General features: G+C 42.6%; 1 protein-coding gene across 1 annotated transcript in view; it reads right to left on the bottom strand.

Moving 5' to 3' along the window:
* The window catches only part of LOC122800226 (dynein axonemal heavy chain 17-like), a 17,083,451-nt gene that overhangs the window by 11,098,628 nt on the left and 5,961,846 nt on the right, over positions 1-22,977 (bottom strand). The window contains exon 21 of the mRNA XM_044069720.1: positions 9,971-10,225. Coding sequence (XP_043925655.1) covers positions 9,971-10,225 — 255 coding nt within the window. The remainder of the gene's footprint in view (positions 1-9,970; positions 10,226-22,977) is intronic.

Here is a 22,977-nt window from a genome sequence, read left to right as displayed (position 1 = left end):
CTGGCAAATAATTTTAGAAGCCAGTAGATTCCCAGGTCTTAATGTTATGAAATCCCTCACCCCTGTACTAAAATTGAGATGCAAAATTATAAATTTGTGTCCATTTACTATTATTAACTTGTTTACATTATGAGGTGATTGAGACTTGGTTTTTTATGTTTACTATTTTAAACGAACTGGTGGGGTTGTAATGACACACAAATTCCAGTAGGTGGAACTGTAAGTTCTCTTATGAGAGTTTTTATCACTTTAAATATTTGTAATTGCATATGTAGCTATACACTATATTAATTAATTATATTGGTTGTATTTTATATTGAAAAGATTTAAAAGGTTCTGATAAAGTTTTTTTAAGTTTTTTATATATTTTTTTATATTTTATTTATTTATTTATGTTTTAATCAATATTCATTTAATTATAAATCTGATGGTATTGGTTAATTACTAAATTGTTTGGTTTATATAAGGTGAACACAAGGGGATGATTGTATCTGAAGAAGTTTAGGACGAAAACATATATTGTATCTTTGACAACATTTATTCTTTGGTTGGTGTCTCATTAAACTGTTCGTTATCCACCGCTGGGTCCGAGGTGCTTTTGGTTTGTTTCTGAATCCCTTTCTTCCAAAACCTCTCCAGAATACCCTTCTAAAGAGGTCCCTCGTAAGAGACTTTGCAAGAGGAGGCATTTAGACTCCCCACAGGAGTCCGTCACTTCTGATACAGACCTTGATAAGTTAGAAGGGTCCCCACAGCCACCCACTGAGGATGTCTCCTTCGCATACATCCTGGAAATCCTTAAGCAGAGAGGTGGCTGGAAGCCCATTAACCCTTTTGAGGGTGAGTCTGTATACCTGAAGGCTTTTGGGTCTCACCCTTCCGCCATATGGGTGCCTCCGCCTTTTGACGAGCTTGTGCAAGTAATTAGTCAAAAGGTATGGGAGTCTCCAGAGTCAGTGGAACCTGTTCCTTGGAGGCCAAACAAGTTTATTACTGCTCCTGCAGACAGGGAATTTCTTACTAAGCTTGTCCCAGTAGATGCTATGGTGGTGGCAGCACCCACAAAAAAGGAACTTTCAGAGACATCCTTGTCTGCCATCCACCGAATAAGGAGTCTAGTACAATGGACAGATACAGGAAGTGCATGTTCTCTACAGCGACATTTCCACTTAGATCCTTATGTTTTGATCCTTGTAATGAATGTAATTCCGTTTGGAAATTGTAAAACCTGATATATATATATATATATATATATATATATATATATATATATATATATATCTATATATAAAATAGTATTTTGTAGCATGTATGTAGTATGGAGCTTTTCTCCCCGGACCTCCGCTGAAAATGGACATGTATCCAGTCGAACTATCCCGGACAACAAATGTAAAATAAATAAATTCAAATAAATAGATCACTGAATTATCTCACTTATTTTACTAGATTGCAGAGAGATCTGAAAGAGCTAGGAGACACTCTACAAGGTTCAGTAGCTGTAGAGGTTTCAGACAAGGTTTCCTCTCAGCTCTCCACCTTAAACTCTGTGGTTAATTCCTCCATGAGGCTTATTTCCTATGCAGCAGATGGAGCAAGCAGGGCAGCGGGTTCAGGAATTTCCCCTGAGGAGACATTCCTGCATTAGCTTGCGTAACTTTGAGGAGCTTTTTCAGTCTACCTCTGCTAATGCCCCCTTCGATGGCTCATCCCGCTTCAGGCCAAAAGTTAAGGACACACCAGGTGTGAGCAAGAAGGAAAAACTCTCTCTGCCATAGGAGTCCATTTTTCTCTACCTTCTAAGCCTTACCCACAAGGTCAAAAGGGAGGAAAGATGTGGTTTCGAGAATCCCAGAGGGCTTTTCAGGACACACATGGTGATTCTTCCCCCAGGAGCAGAGGGGGAAGCAGTAAGGGAGACACCATCAATGTACAAAGTGGCTCCACAAAATCAGGGCGACAGGGATTATTTATGTGGTTGGCCCTTTCAGCATTCCTGAAAGGAGGCCCGCCTGTCCGTCTCTAGAGGCAGTCGGGGGTCGCTTATCTTTGTACCCAAAAGCCTGGCTAGAAATAACAAAAGACAAATGGGTATAAAGCATCATATCCAGAGGCTACTCTATACCCTTTTCCATCCCCATCCCAAACATAAAGAACATCCCGGATGTTCCACCCAGTCAAAGGGAATAAGTAACTCAAGAAATTCAAAAGTTGCTAGATAAAAGAATCATACAAACAGTACCCACAGACCAAAGAGGATCCCGAACTTACTCAAGGTTCTTTTTAGATCCAAAGAAAACAGGGGAGTAGAAACCCATACTGGATCTCAGCAGATTAAACAAATCAGTAATGAAAACAAAGTTCCGGATGGTAACACTGCAGTCAATACTCCCTTTTCTGGGAGAAGATGATTGAATGTGCTCTATAGACCTCCAGGATGCGTACTATCACATAAAAATAGACAGGCCATCCAGGAGTCATCTACGCTTTCGGCTGGGAGTCAGTCACTACCAGTTTCGAGCTCTGCCCTTTGGTCTCACTACAGCCCCAGAGTGTTCACCAAGTGTATGGCAGTCATCATGGCTCACTTGAGACGTCTAGGATTCTGAGTGTTTCCGTATTTAGATGACTGGCTCCTAAACTCCACCACCGAGCATCTACTGATAAAACCAAGAGACATCACATTACAGCTCTGCTCTCACCTAGGAACCATGGTAAATTACACAAAATCTGCCTTGTTGCCATCTCAGTGTATCATTTTTATAGGAGCAGATCTAGGTACAACAAAAATGATAGCAAAATGTCCCCTAGAAAGAGTTCAAGTACTACGACTTCAGGTTTCACACCTTCTTTCCAGGAAAACAGTACAGGCAAGAACAGTCCTGAAAGTCTTGGGATCCATGGCAGCAGCAATAAGCTTACTTCCATTGGCACACCTGCACATGAGAATTCTGCAATGGTTGATGTTCACTCAGTGGTCATTACAAGAACTACCCAATGTCCCACCAAATTCTGATAATGGAATCCTGCAAGAAAGACCTTCTCTGGTGGGTTCATTCCACTCATGTGAAATTAGCTCGACCTTTTGCTCTTCCACAACCTTAAGCCACAGTGACCACGTATGCTTCCCAGATTGGGTGGCGGGGCATTATCTGGGAAGGACAGTCCAAGGAACTTTGCAGGATCATGAGGCCCATTTGCACATCAATATCCTAGAGATGAGAGTGGTGTTTTTGGCGCTGCAGGCACTTCAGGACTCTCTTCTGCTGGGAACTATTGCAATACAGACAGACAACATGTCGGTTGTTTGGTATATAAACAAAGGAGGAGGAACCAGGTCCTACCACCTTTGCTGAGAGGTCTTGAGAGTATGGCAATGGGTAACCTCATCCCATTGCTTTCTGATAGCAATGCACATCCTGGGGAAATCCAACGTGATAGCAGACAAACTCAGCAGAGCAATTCTGAAGGCTCACAAGTGGTCCCTGAAACTAGAAGTAGCGGAGACGATTTTCCACAAATGGGGCCAGCCTTGCTGCGATCTTTTTGCCATGTCCATGAATGCCAAATGCAGCAGCTATTTTGCCCTAATCACCCCTCTGGGGGAGTCACCAAGGGATGCACTTGTACACGATTGGCCTTCGGGTCTCCTCTATGTTTCCCTCTCTGTCCCTTGATACCCAAGGTTCTTCAGAAAGCCAGCTCATTGGGAAGCAATTTGATTCTTGTCGCCCCATACTGGCCTCATCAAATCTGGTTCTCCTTCCTTTGTCCTCATCTCCAGGAGGAGCCGTGGATTCTGGACCCAGTTCCAGACCTTTTGACTCGCACATCAGGGATACTCCATCCCTCTCTTCAAACCCTCAAATTGACAGCTTGGCTGCTCCGATATCAAATATACCCAGGCTCCCTAACCTTTCTTCATCCGTGAAGCATATCTTGATCTCGTCCCATAAGGATTCATCGAGGGGATTACACATGAGTAAATGGAAAATATTTTCTTCTTGGTCATTAAGTAACCACATTGATCCCTTTTCTGCTCCCATAGGTTCCATTCTTGAATTTTTGACAAAGTTATTTAATGAAGGTGCAGCTGCAACTATCATTCAAGTTTAGTTGGCAGCAATATCAAATTTTCAAGTAACGGATTTGAGCCCGAGTTTGATGTCTCACAGACTATGCAAAGCATTTCTAAAGGGCACTTTCTTATTTAGACCACCCATTAAGATCCCTTTACCACCATGGGACCTAAAATTTGTTCTACCCTGTTTGATTCTCCCACCCTTTGAATCTGCATCATCCTGTGATCTAAAGTTCTTTACATGGAAAACAATTCTCTTGTTTGCCATCACTTCTGCTAGGAGAGTTTCAGAGTTACAAGCTTTATCGATACAGCCCCCCCACATGCTTTTCCATGAAGACAGAGTCTCCCTTTGAACAAACCCATCCTTCCTACCAAAAGCATGCTCAGAGTCTAATTTAAATCAGTCCATAGAACTACCAGTATTTTTTCCTAACTATGGCAACAATGCAGAACATGCACTACATAGGTTCATAGGTTCATAGATTAGTACTAAGCTAACTGCCCTTGTGAGCCATTTTAAGCTTAGCCAATTATCCCTTGTGAGACTCAAACCCTGCACCTTGTGTTTGTAAGGCAAACACCTTAACCATTAGGCCACCCTCCCAACCCCCAACTGGATGTACATAGACAATTACGCTTCTACCTACACAGGACAAACGACTTCAGAAAATCTGACCAATTATTTGTTTCTTTCCAGAATCTAAAAAAGGTGCTCCTGTATCAGGGTCATGCTTCCAAAATGGCTATCAGATTGCATTACCTTTATATACAAATCACAAAGATCTACCCTTTAAAGTTAAAGGTCATTTTACAAGAGCCATAACAGCCTCATCTGCCTTTCGGGCTAGACTACCAATTGGCACTATTTGCCCTGCTGCAATATGGGCAAGGCCTCATACCTTTATCACTCATTACAAAGTGGATTTGGCCTCCAGGAACAGAGCCTCTTTTGGGTCTACTGTTTTGGATAATATTCTTCTGAGCTGCCCAAGAAAGTTGGAGCTAGGGACTCTGTCCCACCTGTTAAGAATGAAGGCGAGATAGGACAACATCACATAAAGAAGTTATATACTCACCATAACGTTCATGTGTGTTGTCTATCTCACCTTCATTCTTACATCCCACCCTCCTTCCCCCAGCCTTTGGCTCCTGGAGGACAGAGTGATCAAGTTTGGAAAAATATGTTCTTCGACATTCTTCTCTGCTGTTACGTTTGAATAATTTTTACTGTTACATATTGTTTTATCAGCAAACAAGATATGGGGAGCTTTCCTAGGGCATGATGGGATAGGGATAGGGATACAGCCACAAGCCAGTGGAAGATCTCGAACTTTTGAAAATGGCCGAGTTGAAAATGAGGATCGGAAACCAAACCCACCAGTTAAGAATGAAGGTGAGATGGACAACACACATGGAACATTATGGTGAGTACATAACTTCTTTTTATAAAGCACACACAAAAAGTTAAACTGTGTAACAATCTATTACCAATACTATGAACTACTGTAAGACTAATTCCTATATCTATCTGTACCTAAATGTAAATAACTGTAAAACACACACACACACACACACACACACACACACACACACACACACACACAAAACACACACAGTAACTGGAAAGAAACACCCTGACAGAAGGGGCTCACAATGGCAGAAAAAATAAACCACAAAGTGATATATAGCCTAAAGGACCAACTAACACCAGAAAGTTTGAAGTACCCCAACAAATTTAAGTAACATTTACGGATTACATGAAAAGTTAGAAAAATATGAAGTTGAGACTTAGCTACCAAGATATGGATCATTTCACAAAGTCATCAAACAAGATCTGAGGTAGCTTAGTAGATGACTACATTATGAGAGGGAAAAGTTTGAAAGGGCTTGAGGCTGGAGCACTGATGTTGCCAGATCGGATGGACTGAATGAACAGGATCATAGTATTTCTTCAAATAATCTGGAATATCAGCATGCTCTCACTGAAACATCTTATTCATCCTGGAAATAGTTTTAGAAAATAAAAATTCCTCCATGGGAGGCACTAGAGAAACACTTCTCTCAGAGCCAGAATCAGGTTCTTGGGCACAGAAAATTAGAAAATGCCCTTCTCTAATCCCTTTTCTGATAGTCAGACAGGGAATCCTCAGAAACTGAGTAAACTGGTTTATTTTTCCCATCAAAATTCCAGTCATCTTTTACAGGTTGGAATGCCTACAATAATGCATAGCCAAACCAATAACTCTTCTTTATCCACTTAAACAGTCAGAGGAAGACAAGTGTTTAACTTTCTGTCTCTTTATTCAATAAACATCCCTAGAAAGGGACCAAGTCTCTTAGCACGGCTGTGCAGGGATGCACTCCCCACTCTCTCCTCTAAGACGGACAAGACTGGCTCTCCCATGCCCAGCAAGGACATCTGAACAGCCTCAGAGGATGTGGTTGATCCCTTGTCTATGGCGGCTGCGGATCTACAGTAGAAGGATCCAGAGAAAGCAGTTAATAGTTTAAGAAACCAATTGTGGCCTCAGTAGAGTCACCCACCAGCACCTGAGACATAGGCTGATTGGCCAGGGCCCCAGCAAGTTTTTTTTTTTTTTTTTGGGGGGGGGGGGTCCAGAAGAAGGTAAAATTACGGCAGTGGTATGCACAAAAAACAAAAGTTAAAAGTAGGAGAAACAGTCTTATCAGACCAAAACACATATTTCCCTTCAAAAATAATGTTTCTCCAGAAATCAGCTCATTTTGATAGAAAATAACATTATGGAAGGGTTCCCCCAAAGGGGACTTATCTGCTCAGCAGTAGAAGACCATTAGCTGGCCACCAATCCCCCGAAGCCTGCAGGAAAAGCACTCTCTAAGGGAGACAAGAAAGTACTGCAGCATTTAGCGCTCATACTGATGGTTTTCTCCACTTGGAGCACATGCGATCAGCATCCCTGGTTCAGGTGGAGGGAGCCCTAGGCTTTGAAAGACTGGCTGGTTATTATATCCTAGACAGGAAATTACCCATATAGCTTAGTGCACTGCAGAAGTGATTTCTGAATGAACAATGGCTCACTGTGAAGACAGATGTAGTGAGGTAAGTATTTTTATTTCTATTGACTGTTTTTACAGTGATGCTGGTAGTGATCAGCCAGATATTGTTTTCTCAGTTTAAGAAGTCACTATCTGGCTCTGCAGGACTAGTGTGCATTTGTGAGAAGTAAAATGAACTTTTTAACTGGACACCTGATATGCACAGACAAAGTAAGTATAATTGTTAGAGTTGACTGTGGAGGAAAATGACTAGCTGCCAGCTGTTGTTTGCTTATTATTCTGGTTTTACAGGACTAATGTGATTTGTGTGAAGAAATCTGGAATATATTAATGTGTGGCAACTGCTTGTTTGGAACAAAGGTGAACTGCATTACATGGCCAGCTGTTTCATCGCAATCCAATGTCTGAATTGCACAGAGAAGTATAACTATAACTGCTTGGTGGAAGTTGTCTGGATGATAGATTTATCACTCAGAGACTCCCTATGCTGTGGAATAAAATCCCGGTCTATGTGAGGCAGAGCACCTCGCTGACTCTGTTCAAGAGAAATCTAGACCTGTGGATGGGAGATCGTAGGTTTACCCCGGGAATCATCTCTGGGTCACTGCTGGACAGAGGCACAACAAACTAATGGGCACAGTATTTTTTCATATAAGGGGTGGCGTAAGCCACAATAATTTGGGCTAGGCTTATAAATGCCTTAGGGCAGATAGCCTAGTATAAACCTATGAACCTATGAACCTATGAAAAATGCTGACCCTCTTGTCACTTGTTTGGTTTAAACAGCCAACTCTCAAAATAAATAAAGGATAAAATTCATCACAGAACATCTTGAGCTTCTAAGGGGCTGGTTGCCTTCCACACATCAAGGCTGTATAAGTGGATTTTGACACCCCAACTACTCTAAATCCACTCCTATTGTAAGGTGTATATAGAAAGCTGCTGTAGCTTGTATGTGGAGCTGGGAATTATGCAATTATTTCTTTAACTCTGTTCCTAAATCTCAGAGGCCTCTACCTTTTGTTGGGCTGGTGAAAAAGTGTGGTTATTTTTTCTGTAACTTTCATCACAAACTTCAGTGGGGTGTACAGAGTATTAGTAAGCTTGTAAAGGAGCAGTGTACTATCTAAAAGTAATAAGTTGGAAAATTTACTGTAATTATGTTTTCCACTTTCCTTAATATCAGACATCATATGTGTATACAGGTGGCTATCTTTTTTGGGGGGGACATTCTCTATATATGACTGACAGCAAGTATGTTCTATTTGTGTTTTTGTTTCAGTTTTGTCCTAGTCTAACATATGCAGAATGTGGCTGTCTTTTGTGGGCAGGGTTGAGTAGACATGTATATACATATGACAGCAACAGCTTGAAATATATGACTATGGTCATTTGTGCTTTAATTTCCATCTCAATTTAACACCGGGGAGGGGGGGGGTTACATAGAAAGTGACTACCTTTTTTGAGGGGGGGGAGGCAGGTACTCTTTGGTGGGGAGGCAGGTACTCTTTCCATTTATAATTTATGAATTATCACAAGCATTTGTCTTATCCTCTGGTCAGCTTTGAGCATTAAACCTTAGATATAACTCATCTCATCTTTGACATAAAAATAAATGTAAGACAGAATTTCTTTTCTATTCATGACTTTTGTTCAAGCCATCATTTGATCAAAAGGTTGGAAAAAAGTTACAAAGTGTACCTCAGAGCATCTATAATCCCATGACTTCTAGATGCCTAGCAGCCCCAAGACCACAGCTTAATTTAGTTATTACAGTGTAGTCTTTGTCAGTTAGGGTGTGTTGAAAGGATGCAGGAAAAAACAAAGTTCAAGAACAAAATTGAATTTCTTCCCTTAATTGCCATTTATGTTCAAGTTATCACTGGATGTAAAGGTTGTTAAAAAAAACTAAAATGCACCTCATAAGCGTCTAGAACCCCTCCCCCCTAAGACCTCTGGCTTAATTCAGTTATTTCCTCCATAGTTATCACAGTGCAGATGGATTATCAACTGTGACTGAGAGGACCAGGTTTTGTTCAGTAATCCTAGTACTGGAGTCAAGCAGGGAGGGACAGGAGAGTAGAGAACAGACATGGCCCGCTTTTCTCTTCTAGGAGGGAGAAAGGCGGAGGTTGCACACTTGGTGGTGCTAACTTCCTGGTGGAGACCAAGAAGCTCACTACATGTACATCCTGGTGGGGAGGGGGTGAGTGTTCATTATAGAAATGTGGAGATGCTTTCCGCTATATTCCCACTGTACATCCCTCCACATGCCTCAGCTGGTGCAAGCAATAAAGACAGGGGATCAAAAAGAAAATAGCTGTCTGAATAATGGCCCCTACCAGCCAACCCTCACCCCAGTAACAGGAAAAGAATGGGTTCACATGGAAATATCTGACCAGCTGTGTCTTTCATTCCACTGAATGGACCCCAAACACACACACACACACACACACACACACACACACACACACACACACACACACACACACACACACACACACACACACACAGACACACACACACACACACACACAGACATAAGTGAATCTTAAATACTCAGAGAAGTACATAAATAAATGGTATTGCTGCTTGATGAAGTTTGGTTCAAGTCACAGCCTGAAAATATCCATCAGCTCCATTAGATCATATCTGTTAATACGTATGTAAAAAGTCAGAAAATAATAAAAACAAAAAAAGTATTTCTAAACCAGTAAACACAACCACAAATTAAATATCTGGCTTGAAGGAGGAAAATTAAAACAAAATCTTAAATATAGTGTTACATATACAGAAATTCCCTGAAAACAAGCAAACACACACACAGAGACACACATGCACATACTTTACCTGTTGTTTAAAGTGATCAAGTGTTGGTGGAGTACGTGGCACTCCTGATTCTCCACGAGTTTCAGTCTCTTCACGGCTAAGTACATGCCCATACATGAGAAAGTGCTGCATAAATTCTTTGCGGTCATCTTCCCAAAGGTAAGAATATTTATCAAAAGATGTCAGGTAGTTCTGAGCTTGTTTCATTGCACTGTGGACCTCAGTCATGACTTCCTCTCTCATTTCACTCAAATTTGCCATTCCTTCAAGTTCCATCTGAAAAAAAAAAATCATACAAAAATGATATGAAATTAAATTCTAACCCTTACTCAGGGAGGAAAATTATAAGTTATGTACTTACATAACTTGGAATCTGTGTTGTCTTCTTTCATTCCTCCTCATGGTTGGGTTATGGATCTGACCCTCAGATTCAACTTGGTCACATTTTTACAGACTAGGATCCAAGTCTCAAGCACCTCCCACTTCCCATAATGCACTGTCCTCTGTCTAACTCTCTCAGATCGAGCTTGCTGCCCAAATAGCTGATAGACAGCAGAGAAAGAAAAGCAAGGAAGTACACATTAAGAGCCAGAGGCTCAAAACTAGGAACATAAATTCCTAAAAAGTTCTCTCCAGGTCTTTTAGACCACTAGGTAGAGGGATGGCAGGGAGGGAAGGTATGGATGAATGAAAGAAAACAACACAGATACCAAGTTATGGTAAGTACATAATTTATAAATATGATGTCTATTTCGTTCCTCCTCACAGGTGGGTTAGAGACCCTAGGTATACAACTCCTGGGTGGTCTCAAGGAAGCATATACTGAAGCACTGCCGAACCAAAGGGAGTTCTGCTTCTGGAAACAATTTCTAATTTGTAATGCGGGACAGAGGGTTTATATTGAAACATCGAAATGGCAAAATTTTGAATCCCATTACATCAAACTGGTTACATCGAACCAGCAAAACATCGAAAGGCTGTCAATGACAGCTTCCAACGGGGACATAACACAATAAGGGTACAGGCAGGGGGGAAAGCCCCCCTGCACCCCCCACTACTTAAATATACCAACTCCGAGATCACGTTACAGTGTAGGAAACGGAAATCTTCCATTTCTGCACTGAAGTGCGATCTCCGGAGTGGAATATTTAAGTGGCAGGAGGTCTGGGGGGTGCAGGGTGTCTTTCCCCCTGCATGAAGTAATTTGTTTTTAACATTCACTCCACATACTAGTGATTTTTGATGTTCCGGTGTTTTACATTTCGATGTAAGCATTTCGATGTAACGTGATTCGATATTTTGCCGTTTCGATGTTCCGATATACATCAATGACAAAGGTACGAGCTTTTGACCAAGTAGCTACAGCACAGATATTATCTAAAGATACCCTGAAAGAAAAGGCAGATGAGGTGGACACAGACCTAGTTGAGTGGGCCTTAGGAAGACCAGATAACTGTAATCCATTCCTGGCATTAATCAAGGTAATACAGTCTGTTATCCATTTAGTAAGACTAACTTTTGAAACTGCTTGACCTAGATGGCTATGAGAGAAGGGCACAAATAATTTTTCTGATTTTCAAAAAGGTTTTCTCCTATGAAGATAAAAACATAACTGCCTAAAACAACAGTAACAAATTTCTCCTTCATTAGACAAATTTGGGAAGAAAACTGGTACCTGTATGGTCTGGTTGAGGTTGGATTCTGTAGCAACCTTGGGCATGAAAGAGGGATTAGTATGAAGGGACACCCTGCCTTTGTGGAAAATAATGTAAGGAGACTTAGAAGACAGTGCATGGATCTCAGGAATTCTCTTTGCTGAAGTGATGGTGATGAGAAAGACTGTCTTCCACGAAAGAAACTTTAAGTCTTGACCACTGGCTAATTCAAACGTTTTTTTCAGTTAAGCTTTGTAAGACCACAGTGAAATCCCATAGCAGAGAAGGATCTTTGATTGGACGCCTGAGGAGGAAGATTCCTTTCAAGAAGGCCCTGCACAGTTTGGAAGTTTTAGGGGAACTGTAAACATTACCTGAATGGAAGTTAGAGATGGCTGCCAGCTGAAGTTTGATGGTAAAGAAGCTGGCTCCTGAGATGCAAGGAACAGATGGACAGCTGAAACTGGAGCTGAAAAAGGGTCAATGTTCTCTTTAGAGCCCCAGAAGACAAATCTCTTCCATTTACTCCCTTAGACTTTCTTGGTAGCCAGTTTTTAGAAGGCTAGAATAATGTCTCAAATGGGGGAAGCAAGCCTGGACCTTTGAACAATCACTGAAAGTGGTGAAACCAAGCGGTCAACGTGAGGGATATCAGATTGGGGTGAAAACTCTCTATTGGGTGAAAAAGGAGGCCCTGTTTGGATTCCAGAATCCATGGAGGATATTTCAAGTGTGACCAGAGAAAGGGGAACCAAATTTGACAAGGCCAATAGGGGTCAATTAGGATTACCAAGGACTTCATATGCTTCGCTTTCTGAGGAAACTTTGAATCAAGGGTAGTAGGAGATAAGCACAGAGGACAGCAGGGGGCCAATCGTGAACCACAGTATCCCTTATGAACTCCCCCGGAGGGGGGATCAGAGTGAATTAGCTGCTGCACTTGTTCCAGGGAGCAACAAACAGGCTGCAGCAAGGTTGCCACCAGTAGATGAAGATCACCTCTGCTACTGATTGGTTGAGGGACCACTCATAAGAAGTCAGAATGGACCTGGCGAGCTCGTCTGCTAGGATGGTGGATTTCCCCGGTATGTAAGGTGCAAGTAGAAAACAGTCCAAAGACATCGCTCTTTCCCAGACCCTCATGGCTTCTCTGCACAATGGGTAAAAGCGGGTTCCTCCTTGTTTGTTGATGTACCACACCAATGACATTTCTGTGTGAGTCGCAACAGCTCCTAGAGGGAGAACGTTCTGAAAGGCTTGCAACGTAAGGAGGACTGCTCTCATCTCCAGAACACTGATATGCAACCTGGTCTCTATGGGGGACCATGTGCCTTGGACCATTTTTCCCTTGAAATGCCCTGCCACCCAAGCTGAGAAGCATCTCTGGGTCACCGTGGCTGAGGGGGAAGGAAGGAGGAAAGACCTGTCTATCGTAAGGTCGTCCAATGTCAACCACCACTGAAAACGCCTTCTGCAAAATGAAGTCAATTTCATCGAAACAGACAGAGTCTGGTAGCGAATAGACCATTGAGCAGCCAAGGTTCATTGAAGAACTCACATAAAATACCTTGCTAGTGGGTCTAAGGGAATGGCAGCCACCACAGATCTTAGAGCCTGAAGTATCAGCATTGCTGGTGGGGAAGACGGGTTTAGGATGGCTCAAACATGATCTCTCAAAGTCTGAACATAATGAATAAGTAGAGCCACAATCTGTTTTTCTGTGTCCAAGGCAGCTCTGATGAATTCTAAACTCTGAACCAGAGATGGGTTCAACTTTGTCAGGTTTATGGTGATAGCCAGATGATTGGCAAGGTTGAAGAAGTAATCCCTGGCCTGGAGTAGCTGATGCCTGGTTGCAGCAGTGAAGAGACAGTCGTCCAGATATAGAAGTGACTTCTGTCTATTTTGATGCAATAGTACTCATCTTTTAAGTCCACAGAGCACATCCAGTCATCCTTCCGCAGCAGCAGTAGAATGGATTGGACCATCACCATTCAGAACTTTGCCTTCTTTATGAGAAAATTTAATTTGCTTAGATCCAAAATGGATTGCAGGCACTGGGTTTTCTTTGGCACTAAAAAGAAGCGACAGTAAGTTACAAATCCTTTTTGTTCAGTTGGGACCTCTTTGATGACTCTTTTTTGCAGTAGATTTAGAATTTCCATTACTGTGTACTCCCTCTGACTGGGTGGAATGTCGGGGAGTCTCTTTGATCTCTCTGGTAGAGTAAGGAGAAAGGGAATATAATAACCTCTGGATATAATCTTTAGCACCCATTTGTTTTGCAATGTATCAGTACAGGCAGTAGGGTAAAGAGAAAAATGACTCCCAACTGCCTCCAGAGATGAGCAGTCAGGCAGCACTTCAGGAGCGCTGATAGGGTCTATTAGTGAAAGGCTCCCTGAAACCCTGATTCTGCAGACTGCCTCTGCCCCAGGGCGGCATCTCCCATTGAAACTTCCTCCTCTGCCTCTAGCGAAGTATCCCCATGCTGATCCTGGGAAGACCTCTGAGATTTTCTGAACCAGGTTTTCTTGCCATTGCACTGGTTTCTAGAAAAGATGTGCTGAGGAGATGAAAACTTGACCCTGACAGCAGACAAGTTCTTCCCTTCTTGCTCACTGCGGGTTAGGGTCTCTTTGGCTGATGGACAAAAAAGGGAGGATTCGTCAAACAGGGCATTGACAAAGGACACCTAAAAAGGTTCCGCGAAATCACAAAGCCTCATCCAGGTATGTTTCTGAATAACAATGCCTGAGCCAGCTGCCTATGAGGCACCGTCTGTGGATTGGTAGATAAGCCTCATGGAAGAACTGGATATGGACAAAAGAGTTGTCAGTCAGTGGAGACCTTCTTGAAATCCTCCAATAGCATGATCTCTGCCAGAGAGTCTGAGAGTTCCTTTACCAGTTCCCTCAGTAATCGAGTAAAGTGTGCCAGAGAGTTTAACATTCTCAGCAAAAAGGTGGCCAAACCTGTCCCATTGCTCTGGACTCCCTGTTCGGTGGATAGACAGCGGAGCTCTGCTTGGCTAGCTCCTTCTTGGTAGCTGCTACCACAATTATGGCATCAACTGGAATACCCTTGGTTCAATATGGTCTGTCCTTGAGAGCAGATAAAAAACTTATCCGAGTGTTTGGGAATCGGTTCGATGGAGTTTGTCTCCTTCCAGACCCAGCGGGACACTACATCCACAAGCTCTTTGGCCTGGGGAACCACCCAGCATGTAGCTAGGCCCATCCCAAAAGCCTCTAAAGCCACATACACCTCAAGGAAGGAGGTTGAGCTGACCAACCACCTCTCTGCCTCAGGATCTCTAAAATGTCTCCAAAGGAGATGTCCTCCTGTGGTGATCTGGGGGATCCTTCTCCTTCATTGAAATCCATGTCCTCAGTGACAAATTCCAAGGGGGAGTCAATGTGTCTCCTTCTGCATGTTCTCTTATGAGGAATTTCCTCTTCTGGATGTTCGGAGGAGGTCTCAGAAGAGGAGGGGACTCCCTCTGGGGGAAGAGTTTGGAGGCTAGTCTGGAAGGGCTGATGCTGGGCAGGTATGACAGGCTCAAGTCTCTGATCCAAGGGAGGTTGATGGGAAGGGTCATAGCTCAAACAGACGGATCCCTATGGGAAGAGAAGGCCCTTTCAACAGCTTGGAATGCCAAGGGGCCTGGTGAATCTCTCCCCAGCTCCACAGAAACTGAGGCTACTGAAGAAGAAAGGGTAGGAATCCCAGAGTCCTGGTTTCCAGGTAAAATGAGACCCGAAATGTCCAGTGCTGAAGCGCCGAAGGGAAGAGACAGATCTGACATAACTGGAGCCAAATCCCTCCCCCGTATCCAGTGGGGACATCCCAGATCCGAGACCCACTGCAATCAGATGACAATAGGGTAGGGGAAGTCAGGGCAATGGTTGGAGTGGAGGAAGGGAAGCTCTTCATACTTGACCTCAGCTCTCTCAATTGACTATGATCTTGAGAGTCCAATACCGAGGGACAGATCAGAGAAGGTGACTAAGCTTGGAGGGAAACACTCACAGAACTCAGAGGGGACTGCATGAAGAAGACCCTCAAGTGGATCTGAGTCTTGAGAATCTTCCTGATCATCCTGTTCACATTGGCCTTTGAAAGGCTCCTAGAAGACCTGGAAGAAGCCATTGACAAGGGCCTGGAGTGCCAAACGAGTGTCTACTGCAGCCCGAGGGATGGAGCAGGCTCAATGCCCAGCACCAGCATGGGACCCCTAGATATTGGTCCGTAGTCTTAGTATCTGAGGTGGAAGGAGTAGCTTCAGGAGAACTGGAGATTAGATAAGTACCGGTCGGATCTGAAGAGTGCTTTGGATCCACCGGAGCAGATGTGGTCCTAGGATCTGAGCTTGTTGGATCTGAAAGTCTCGAAAGTTTAGAGGGTGGCTCCAAAGACCCCCTCAAGGACATATGAGGGCATTTCTTGGAGTCAGAAGACCCTGCCACACTCTTGCAGAGAGTTTGAGCCCCTGGAGAAGAATGTGAATCAATTTTTGGCTCCAAAATATTCCACAAAAGAGCATTTATTCAGAACAGACACAATGAAGTTCATTGTGTCTGTTCTGAATAAACGCTCTTTTGTGGAATATTTTGGCGGCAGCAGCTGATATTATTTATAAAGAATTTGAATCAGGCAAGAGGCCCTTAAGAATCAACTTATTTTTGCAGTAGGCGATAGATCTAGGACTGAAGTTCTCACAGAGCATGCCAAACGAAAATGTTCAAGGCCAATACAATATACACATAAAGTATATGCATCTGAATGCTGGAACTTATGGCTGCATTTGGAGCACCTTTTAAAACCGGTAGGTTTGCCTGACATAACTATCACAAGCACAGGAGAAACAACTATAACACCACATGTGATAACCACAGCAAAAAAATCTACCTTTATATATATATATATATATATATATATATATATATATATATATATATATAAAATAGATATATAGGGGGAACCTAAAACCAATGGCTAGTAGAGGGAAGGAGAAAGCACGGGCAAAGCCCAACTGCTGAACTAGGAGGAAAAGGAGATTCTAGACTTACACAACTATGGATGGGGAGGAAAGAACACAAAAAGCACTTATCTGAAAAACAAGAAAATAAGATAGCAATCCTACTGGAGAAAGCTTGACAAAAGGCTCGAAACTTGATAATCACATCTTGACACAGCTGGCGGCAAACGAGAGCTGAGGGAGTTAGACAGAGGATTATGGGAAGAGGGAGGAACACGAGACTTGGATCCTAGTCTCTAAAAATGCAGCCAAGTCAGATCTGAGGGTCGGATCCATAACCCAACCACGAGGAGGAATGAAAGAGACAACATCAGATTCAATATTTAATAAACAGACTTCCTCATTAAGTATATTATACTATTCACAATGAAGTAGCCAATACTTTTCAGTTACAATACTAATGGGATTCAGCACTGTAAAACTACAAGGAAATGAAAGTGCTGCTTGTTAGACTGAAAATAAAGGTTAGTTGCATAGCACTTATGTTTACTCCAAATCTTCAAAAGCACAATCAGTTAGTTACTCTGTTTTCAATGATCCTCCTGACATCAAGATGAGCTACCAGTTAAAATTTTTACACTGTAGTAAAACCCTTCTCCTCAATTCTTTCCAGACAAGAAAAAAGGGTTAAGCAAAATAGAATGCATCTCACAAAGAGCTCTTTCAAAAACATCTGAAGAGAGAAGAGGAGGAGAAAAAAAATACAAGATCCCTTGCAGATGGAGGAAGGGTAGCTGTCCTGCTGAGTTGTTCTTAAAGATGTGGCGTTAACACTATATGGTATTTAACTAATCTAGCTTCTTCTTTCAGGGTGATAAACAGGGCATTCTTATGTGTCAGTACTGGCCTGTTTGCTCATATGGAAAGTAGATACTTTTTTTTTTTTACAGGTGTCCTATTAAAGATTTGTCTTCCAAGTCCTGCACTGCACCAAGGATGGACATCCAAAAAGTACCATAGTGCAAGAACATGGATGGTAGTCAGAGCTGCAGCAGTGTAGCTGGACTAGATGGAAGATACCTAATGTAAGGAGCAAAAATAGATACTGTTCAAGCAAATGGAGTCCCAACTTGCAACTGCACATTTCCTAAACAAGTTGTTGTTTGTCTTTCAGCTTTTCCCGGTAAGGGGTCGCCACAGCGGAACTCCGGTCTGCTAATGATTGGCAGTAGATTTTTATGAAACGCCGAGGTGCCGGTTCGACGCCCAACCTTCAACGACGGCATACCCATTTACGCACGCATGTCTTTCGAATGCTACCCAACCACGGGGAGGACATGCAGACTCCACACAGAAGGCACTCCCAAGCCCAACCGAGAATCGAACGGGAGAACCTCTTGCTGTGAGGTAACAATGCTACCGCCGTACCACCGCGGCATACACCACATTTCCTAAACAAGTAATAACATTTTGATGAAAGGGCCCAGGCAAGTTTAGACAGCCTATTTGCTGATGTAATTGCCTTGCCTACATTTTGTAATTGAAACAATTAGCTGTTTTTTTTTTTTTTCTTCTTCTTCTTCATTCCAGAATCCTGAAGTACAATGAATGCAATATTTAAATGTTTGAATTCCAACTTGTTAGCAATGAGTTTCTCAGGTTAGACCCTCTTGGATCTCCAGGATGGAATTAAGATCCCAGTATGGAGAAGATGGTCTAATATAGTTTTTGACCCCTTCACTACATCACTCAATACCTGCTGGCAGGACCAGAATAGTGGTCGCTGAAAAAATTCTGTTTCTCTTTACCCTTCTTTTATTTTAAAATTGTGAAAAAGGGAAGTTATATATTTGGAATAACTCTGGATCCTTTCAATCTACTCTATCTAGAACAATTGATGGGTCATTGAGCTGTTTGTCTGATATAATCTGGCAGCACTAGTGCTCCACCCTTGAGCTCCTTTAAACTTTTCCCTCCGATAATCTCCTTGTGAAGCAACCCTCCTTGGATTGAGTTTGGTGCCTTCTGCAGAGTACTGATGCTTTTTAGCAGAATGAGAAATAGGGAAGAAAAGCTTCAGGACAGTTTTTCAGGTCCTCGGGAAATGACAATTTGGAAGGGAGATGGAGGGAGGGTTGCCATACCAGATAAACCAGGATGAAAGGATATGATACTTATGTACTTACCATAACATTTGTCTCACTTTCGCCCTGTTCAGTGTTTGGGTTCTTGGATTACATCAGATTTGACCTTGGCACCTTCTACCAGAGTTTTGGATCCGAGACTCTGACTCCTCCCCAACCCATAATTTCTCCTTCTGTCTGATTTACCTCAGAAAGAATTTGCTGACTATTCTAATTATATAAGCCAAATATTATGGAGTGAAATAATAATCTAAAAGTGTTCCATGCTTAGGGAAGGTGATGTAGAACAAACAGACAGGGTCTCAGTCAAGGTCTGTCGGAGCCCCAGAATATGTACAGGACAATTTGAAAGGGGGAAGGAAAGATATTGAACTGGGTGAAAATGAGACAACACAGATTTAACATTAAGGTAAATAAATAAAAAGAAGTTATGTAATCACCATAATGTTCCATGTTTGTTGTCCATCTCGCCATTCATTCTTACAATGATGGGTTCGGAGCAGATTCTTGGCTCCGACTCAGCCGAATACATAGCTGACAGTCTCAAACCTGGCTCGTGGCAAGAAGGTATCCTACTGAATGATATGTACACTATATATATATATATATATATATATATATATATATATATATATATATATACATACATACATACATACACACATATCTATAGATCTAACACACACACACACACACACACACACAGACAGACACACACACACACACACATATACTATATCTAACAGAGGAGAAACAAACTGAAACAAAGAACTCCTGAAGGTAGTAAAAACATCCACCAGGTCCACAAGGAGTCTTTGGCAGGGGGAAGGAGGGAGGGTTCGTAAGAATGAACAGTGAGATGGAAAACAAACATGGAACATTATGGTGTGTACATAACTTCTTTATGTTATGTTGTCCTATCTCGCCTTCATTCTTACAATGATGGGACAGCGTCCCTAGAACCTTTACCCTTGGTGGCTCACGGGATTACACCTTTAAGCACCATGGAACCAAAGGAAGCCCTGTCCCTGGAGGCCAAATCCACTTTGTAATGTGTGATAAAATTATGTAGAGTGGTCCAAGTAGCTGCTGCACAAATATTATCCATGGGAATTCTTGCTTGAAAGGCAGATGACGTAGCCATTCCTCTAGTGGAATAAGCCTTCACTTTGAAAGGTAAATCTCTGTGATTTGAGGTATAATGAACATAATACAATTACAAAGCCAATTGGAAAGAGTAGTTTTAGAAACTGAGCTACCCTTTTTCGCATCAGAGAAGGATATGAAAAACTGGTCAGATTTTCTAAAATCTTTAGTTCTAGAGTCTGAGTTGTCTATGCATGTCTAGTTGATGTAATTTGTATTCTGCCTTGTTGCTATGATTAGGAAAGAACCCTGGAAGCTCAAAAGACCGATTTATGTTAGTTGGAGAAGGGACTTGGTAAAACAGATGGATTAGTTTGCAAGGATACCCTATCCTAATGAAAAATCAAATATGGCGGTTTAATAGAAAGAGCTTGCAACTCTGAAACTCTTCTAGCAGAAGTTATAACCACTAGAAACCAGGTCTTCCAAGGAAAGGAACTTGAGGTCTGAAAATGATGAGGGCTCAAAAGGAGGTAACGTGAGTGGTAACATGAGATGAGACAGAGCAAAATTTAAATCCCAAGGAGAAAGGGGTTCCTTAAAGGGAGGTCTTAATAAGGAGGCACCTTTTAAGAAGGCTCTACACAGCCTGTGTGACATTAAGTTGGAGACAGAATCACCTATGTGGAAATTTGATATTGCAGTGAGTTGAACTCTGATGGTTGCTGCAGCTGAACCTTGCTGGAAGAGTTCTGCCAAAAATTCTAAAACAGAATGGATAGGTGCAGAAAAAGGATCAATGTTCCTGTTTTGAGCCCAAATGCAAAACCTTTTCTATTTGCTAGAATACAGTTTTCTAGTGGAAGCTTTATGAAAGGACATTAACATATGTTTAACTGTAGGAGTGAAATTGTGAAGCCTGACTAAATTGGGAAGTGAAGTAGCCAAACTGTCAATTTTAGGGTGTGGAGAGAAGGATGAAGCTCCCCAGACATATGAGTCAGCAGATCTGGCACTGGGTCCAGAGTCCAAGGGTTCTCCTGAAGATGAGGCCAAAGGAAGGGGAACCAAACTTGGCGAGGCCAGTAAGGAGCAACGAGAATTATCCTGCTTCCTGAGTACTGTGCTTTCTGAATGACTCTGGGCATGAGAAAAAATGGAGGAAAAGCATACAGAAGTCACAAGGGCCAATTGTGAGCAAGTGTGTCTCTTGATGTCTCCCCCGGAGGGGGGATTAAGGTACGTAGTTGTTGCACTTGGCATTCATGGGAGTGGCAAAGAGATCACAGAAAGGCTGACCCCCATGTTTGGAAAATCATTTCCGCTACATTCTGATTGAGAGACCACTCGTGAGGCATTAAGATTGCTCTGCTCAGCTTGTCCGCTATCACGGACTTCCCCGGAATGTGCATTGCTATTAGAAAGCGCTGGGAAGAAACTTCCCATTGCCAAACTCTTAGGGCCTCTTGACAAAGGGGGTAAGATTTGGTTCCCCCCTGCTTGTTTATGTACCAAACCACAGACATATTGTCTGGCTGTACCGCAATTGTCCCTAGAGGGAGAGAGTCGTGAAGTGCTTGCAACGCAAGAAGCACTGCCCTCATCTCTAGGACATTTATATGCAAGTGAGCCTCGTGTTCTTGCCATGTACCTTGCATTGTTCTTCCCAGATAATGCCCCCCCACCCTACCTGGGAAGCGTCCGTGGTCACTGTAGCTAAGGGTTGATGTGAAACAAAGGGTCTCCCTATGGTCACATAAGTGGAGTGTATCCACCATCTTAAGTCATTCCTGCATGATTCCGTTATTCTGATCAGGTGGGACATCGGACGATCTTGAAGTGACCATTGGGAGAACAACGACCACTGAAGGATCCTCATGAGCATTCCGGCAAGAGGGACAAGTGTAATCGTGGAAGCCATTGTTCCTAGTAATCTCAGAATTATCTTTGGTTTCGCTTTGGTCTTGGGAAGGAAGTGAAGTATCTGCTGTCTGAGTGGTACAACTCTTTCTGTTGGAAGACATGCTACCATAGAGGAGGTGTCTAGATCTGCACCTATAAATGTAATATGTTAACAAGGCAGATTTTTGAAAGTTGACTGTAATACCAGCTGATTGCAAATGTCCAAAGTTAGATCCCTGGCTTGTTGGAGTAGATGCTTGGTGGTGACAGATAGGAGTCAGTCGTCTAGATAGGGAAACACTCAGAATCCTAGATGCCTCAGGTGAGCCGTGACCACTGCCGTGCATGTGGTAGTAAGCATCTTGAAGGTCTATCAAGCACATCCAATTGTCTTTCCCTAAAAAGGAAAGTATAGACTGCAGTGTTACCATTTGGAACTTTGACTTCTTGACAGATTTGTTTAATTTGATTAGGTCTAATATGGGCCTACAGTCCCCTGTTCTTTTTGGCACCAAAAAGAATCTGGAGTAAGCTCCGAATCCTATTTGGTCTGCGGGGACTTCTTGAATGACTCTTTTGTGCAGCAACTTTTAGTTATGTACTTACCATAACTTTAGATGTTTGGGATCCATCTTGCCTACATTCTGTACTGATGGGCTCGGAGCCGATCCTCGGCTCCGACTCGGCACGCTATGCTATAGAGTGAAGCCTCTTATTGGCTGAGCTATTCTCTATCCCAGGATGCACCACCACTAATCCCCCAGATCTTGTTTGTCCGCATTCATGCACACACACATAACTGTTTATATAACATTGCCAGATGTTTCAAGATGAAACAATAGAATTCGGACCGTCCGATCTCTTCTGATCTCCAAGGCAGGGGGAAGGAGGGTGGGTTATTAGGAATGTAGGCGAGATGGATCCCAAACATCTAAAGTTGCCCACCTGATCATGAAGGGATTCACATCCAGATCTAGTGAGGTCATTGTTCCCCTGTACTCTTCACTTATCAGACCAATGATCGAGTACAATGCCCCATTCGGGATGTATCTCACCAGACATCTGCAGCAATTGGAGAGACCCCAAAAGTTCCTCACCAAAAGGATAAAGGGACTCCAAAATCTGTCATATGCTGCTAGATTGAATAAACTCCAGCTCTATTCAGTCGCATACCGTCTGCTCAGAGGTGACATGTGCCTGACATACAAGGCCATGTCCAACCCGGAATTAATGGACATGCTCCACCTCAAAAAATCCAAA

This window comes from Protopterus annectens, chromosome 4.part0, assembly GCF_019279795.1.
Source record: "Protopterus annectens isolate FY-2018-M chromosome 4.part0, PAN1.0, whole genome shotgun sequence".
In the NCBI taxonomy this organism is placed as follows: Eukaryota; Metazoa; Chordata; order Ceratodontiformes; family Protopteridae; genus Protopterus; species Protopterus annectens.
Note: the sequence above shows the minus strand (reverse complement) of the source record. Positions and strands in the feature narration are given on the sequence as shown.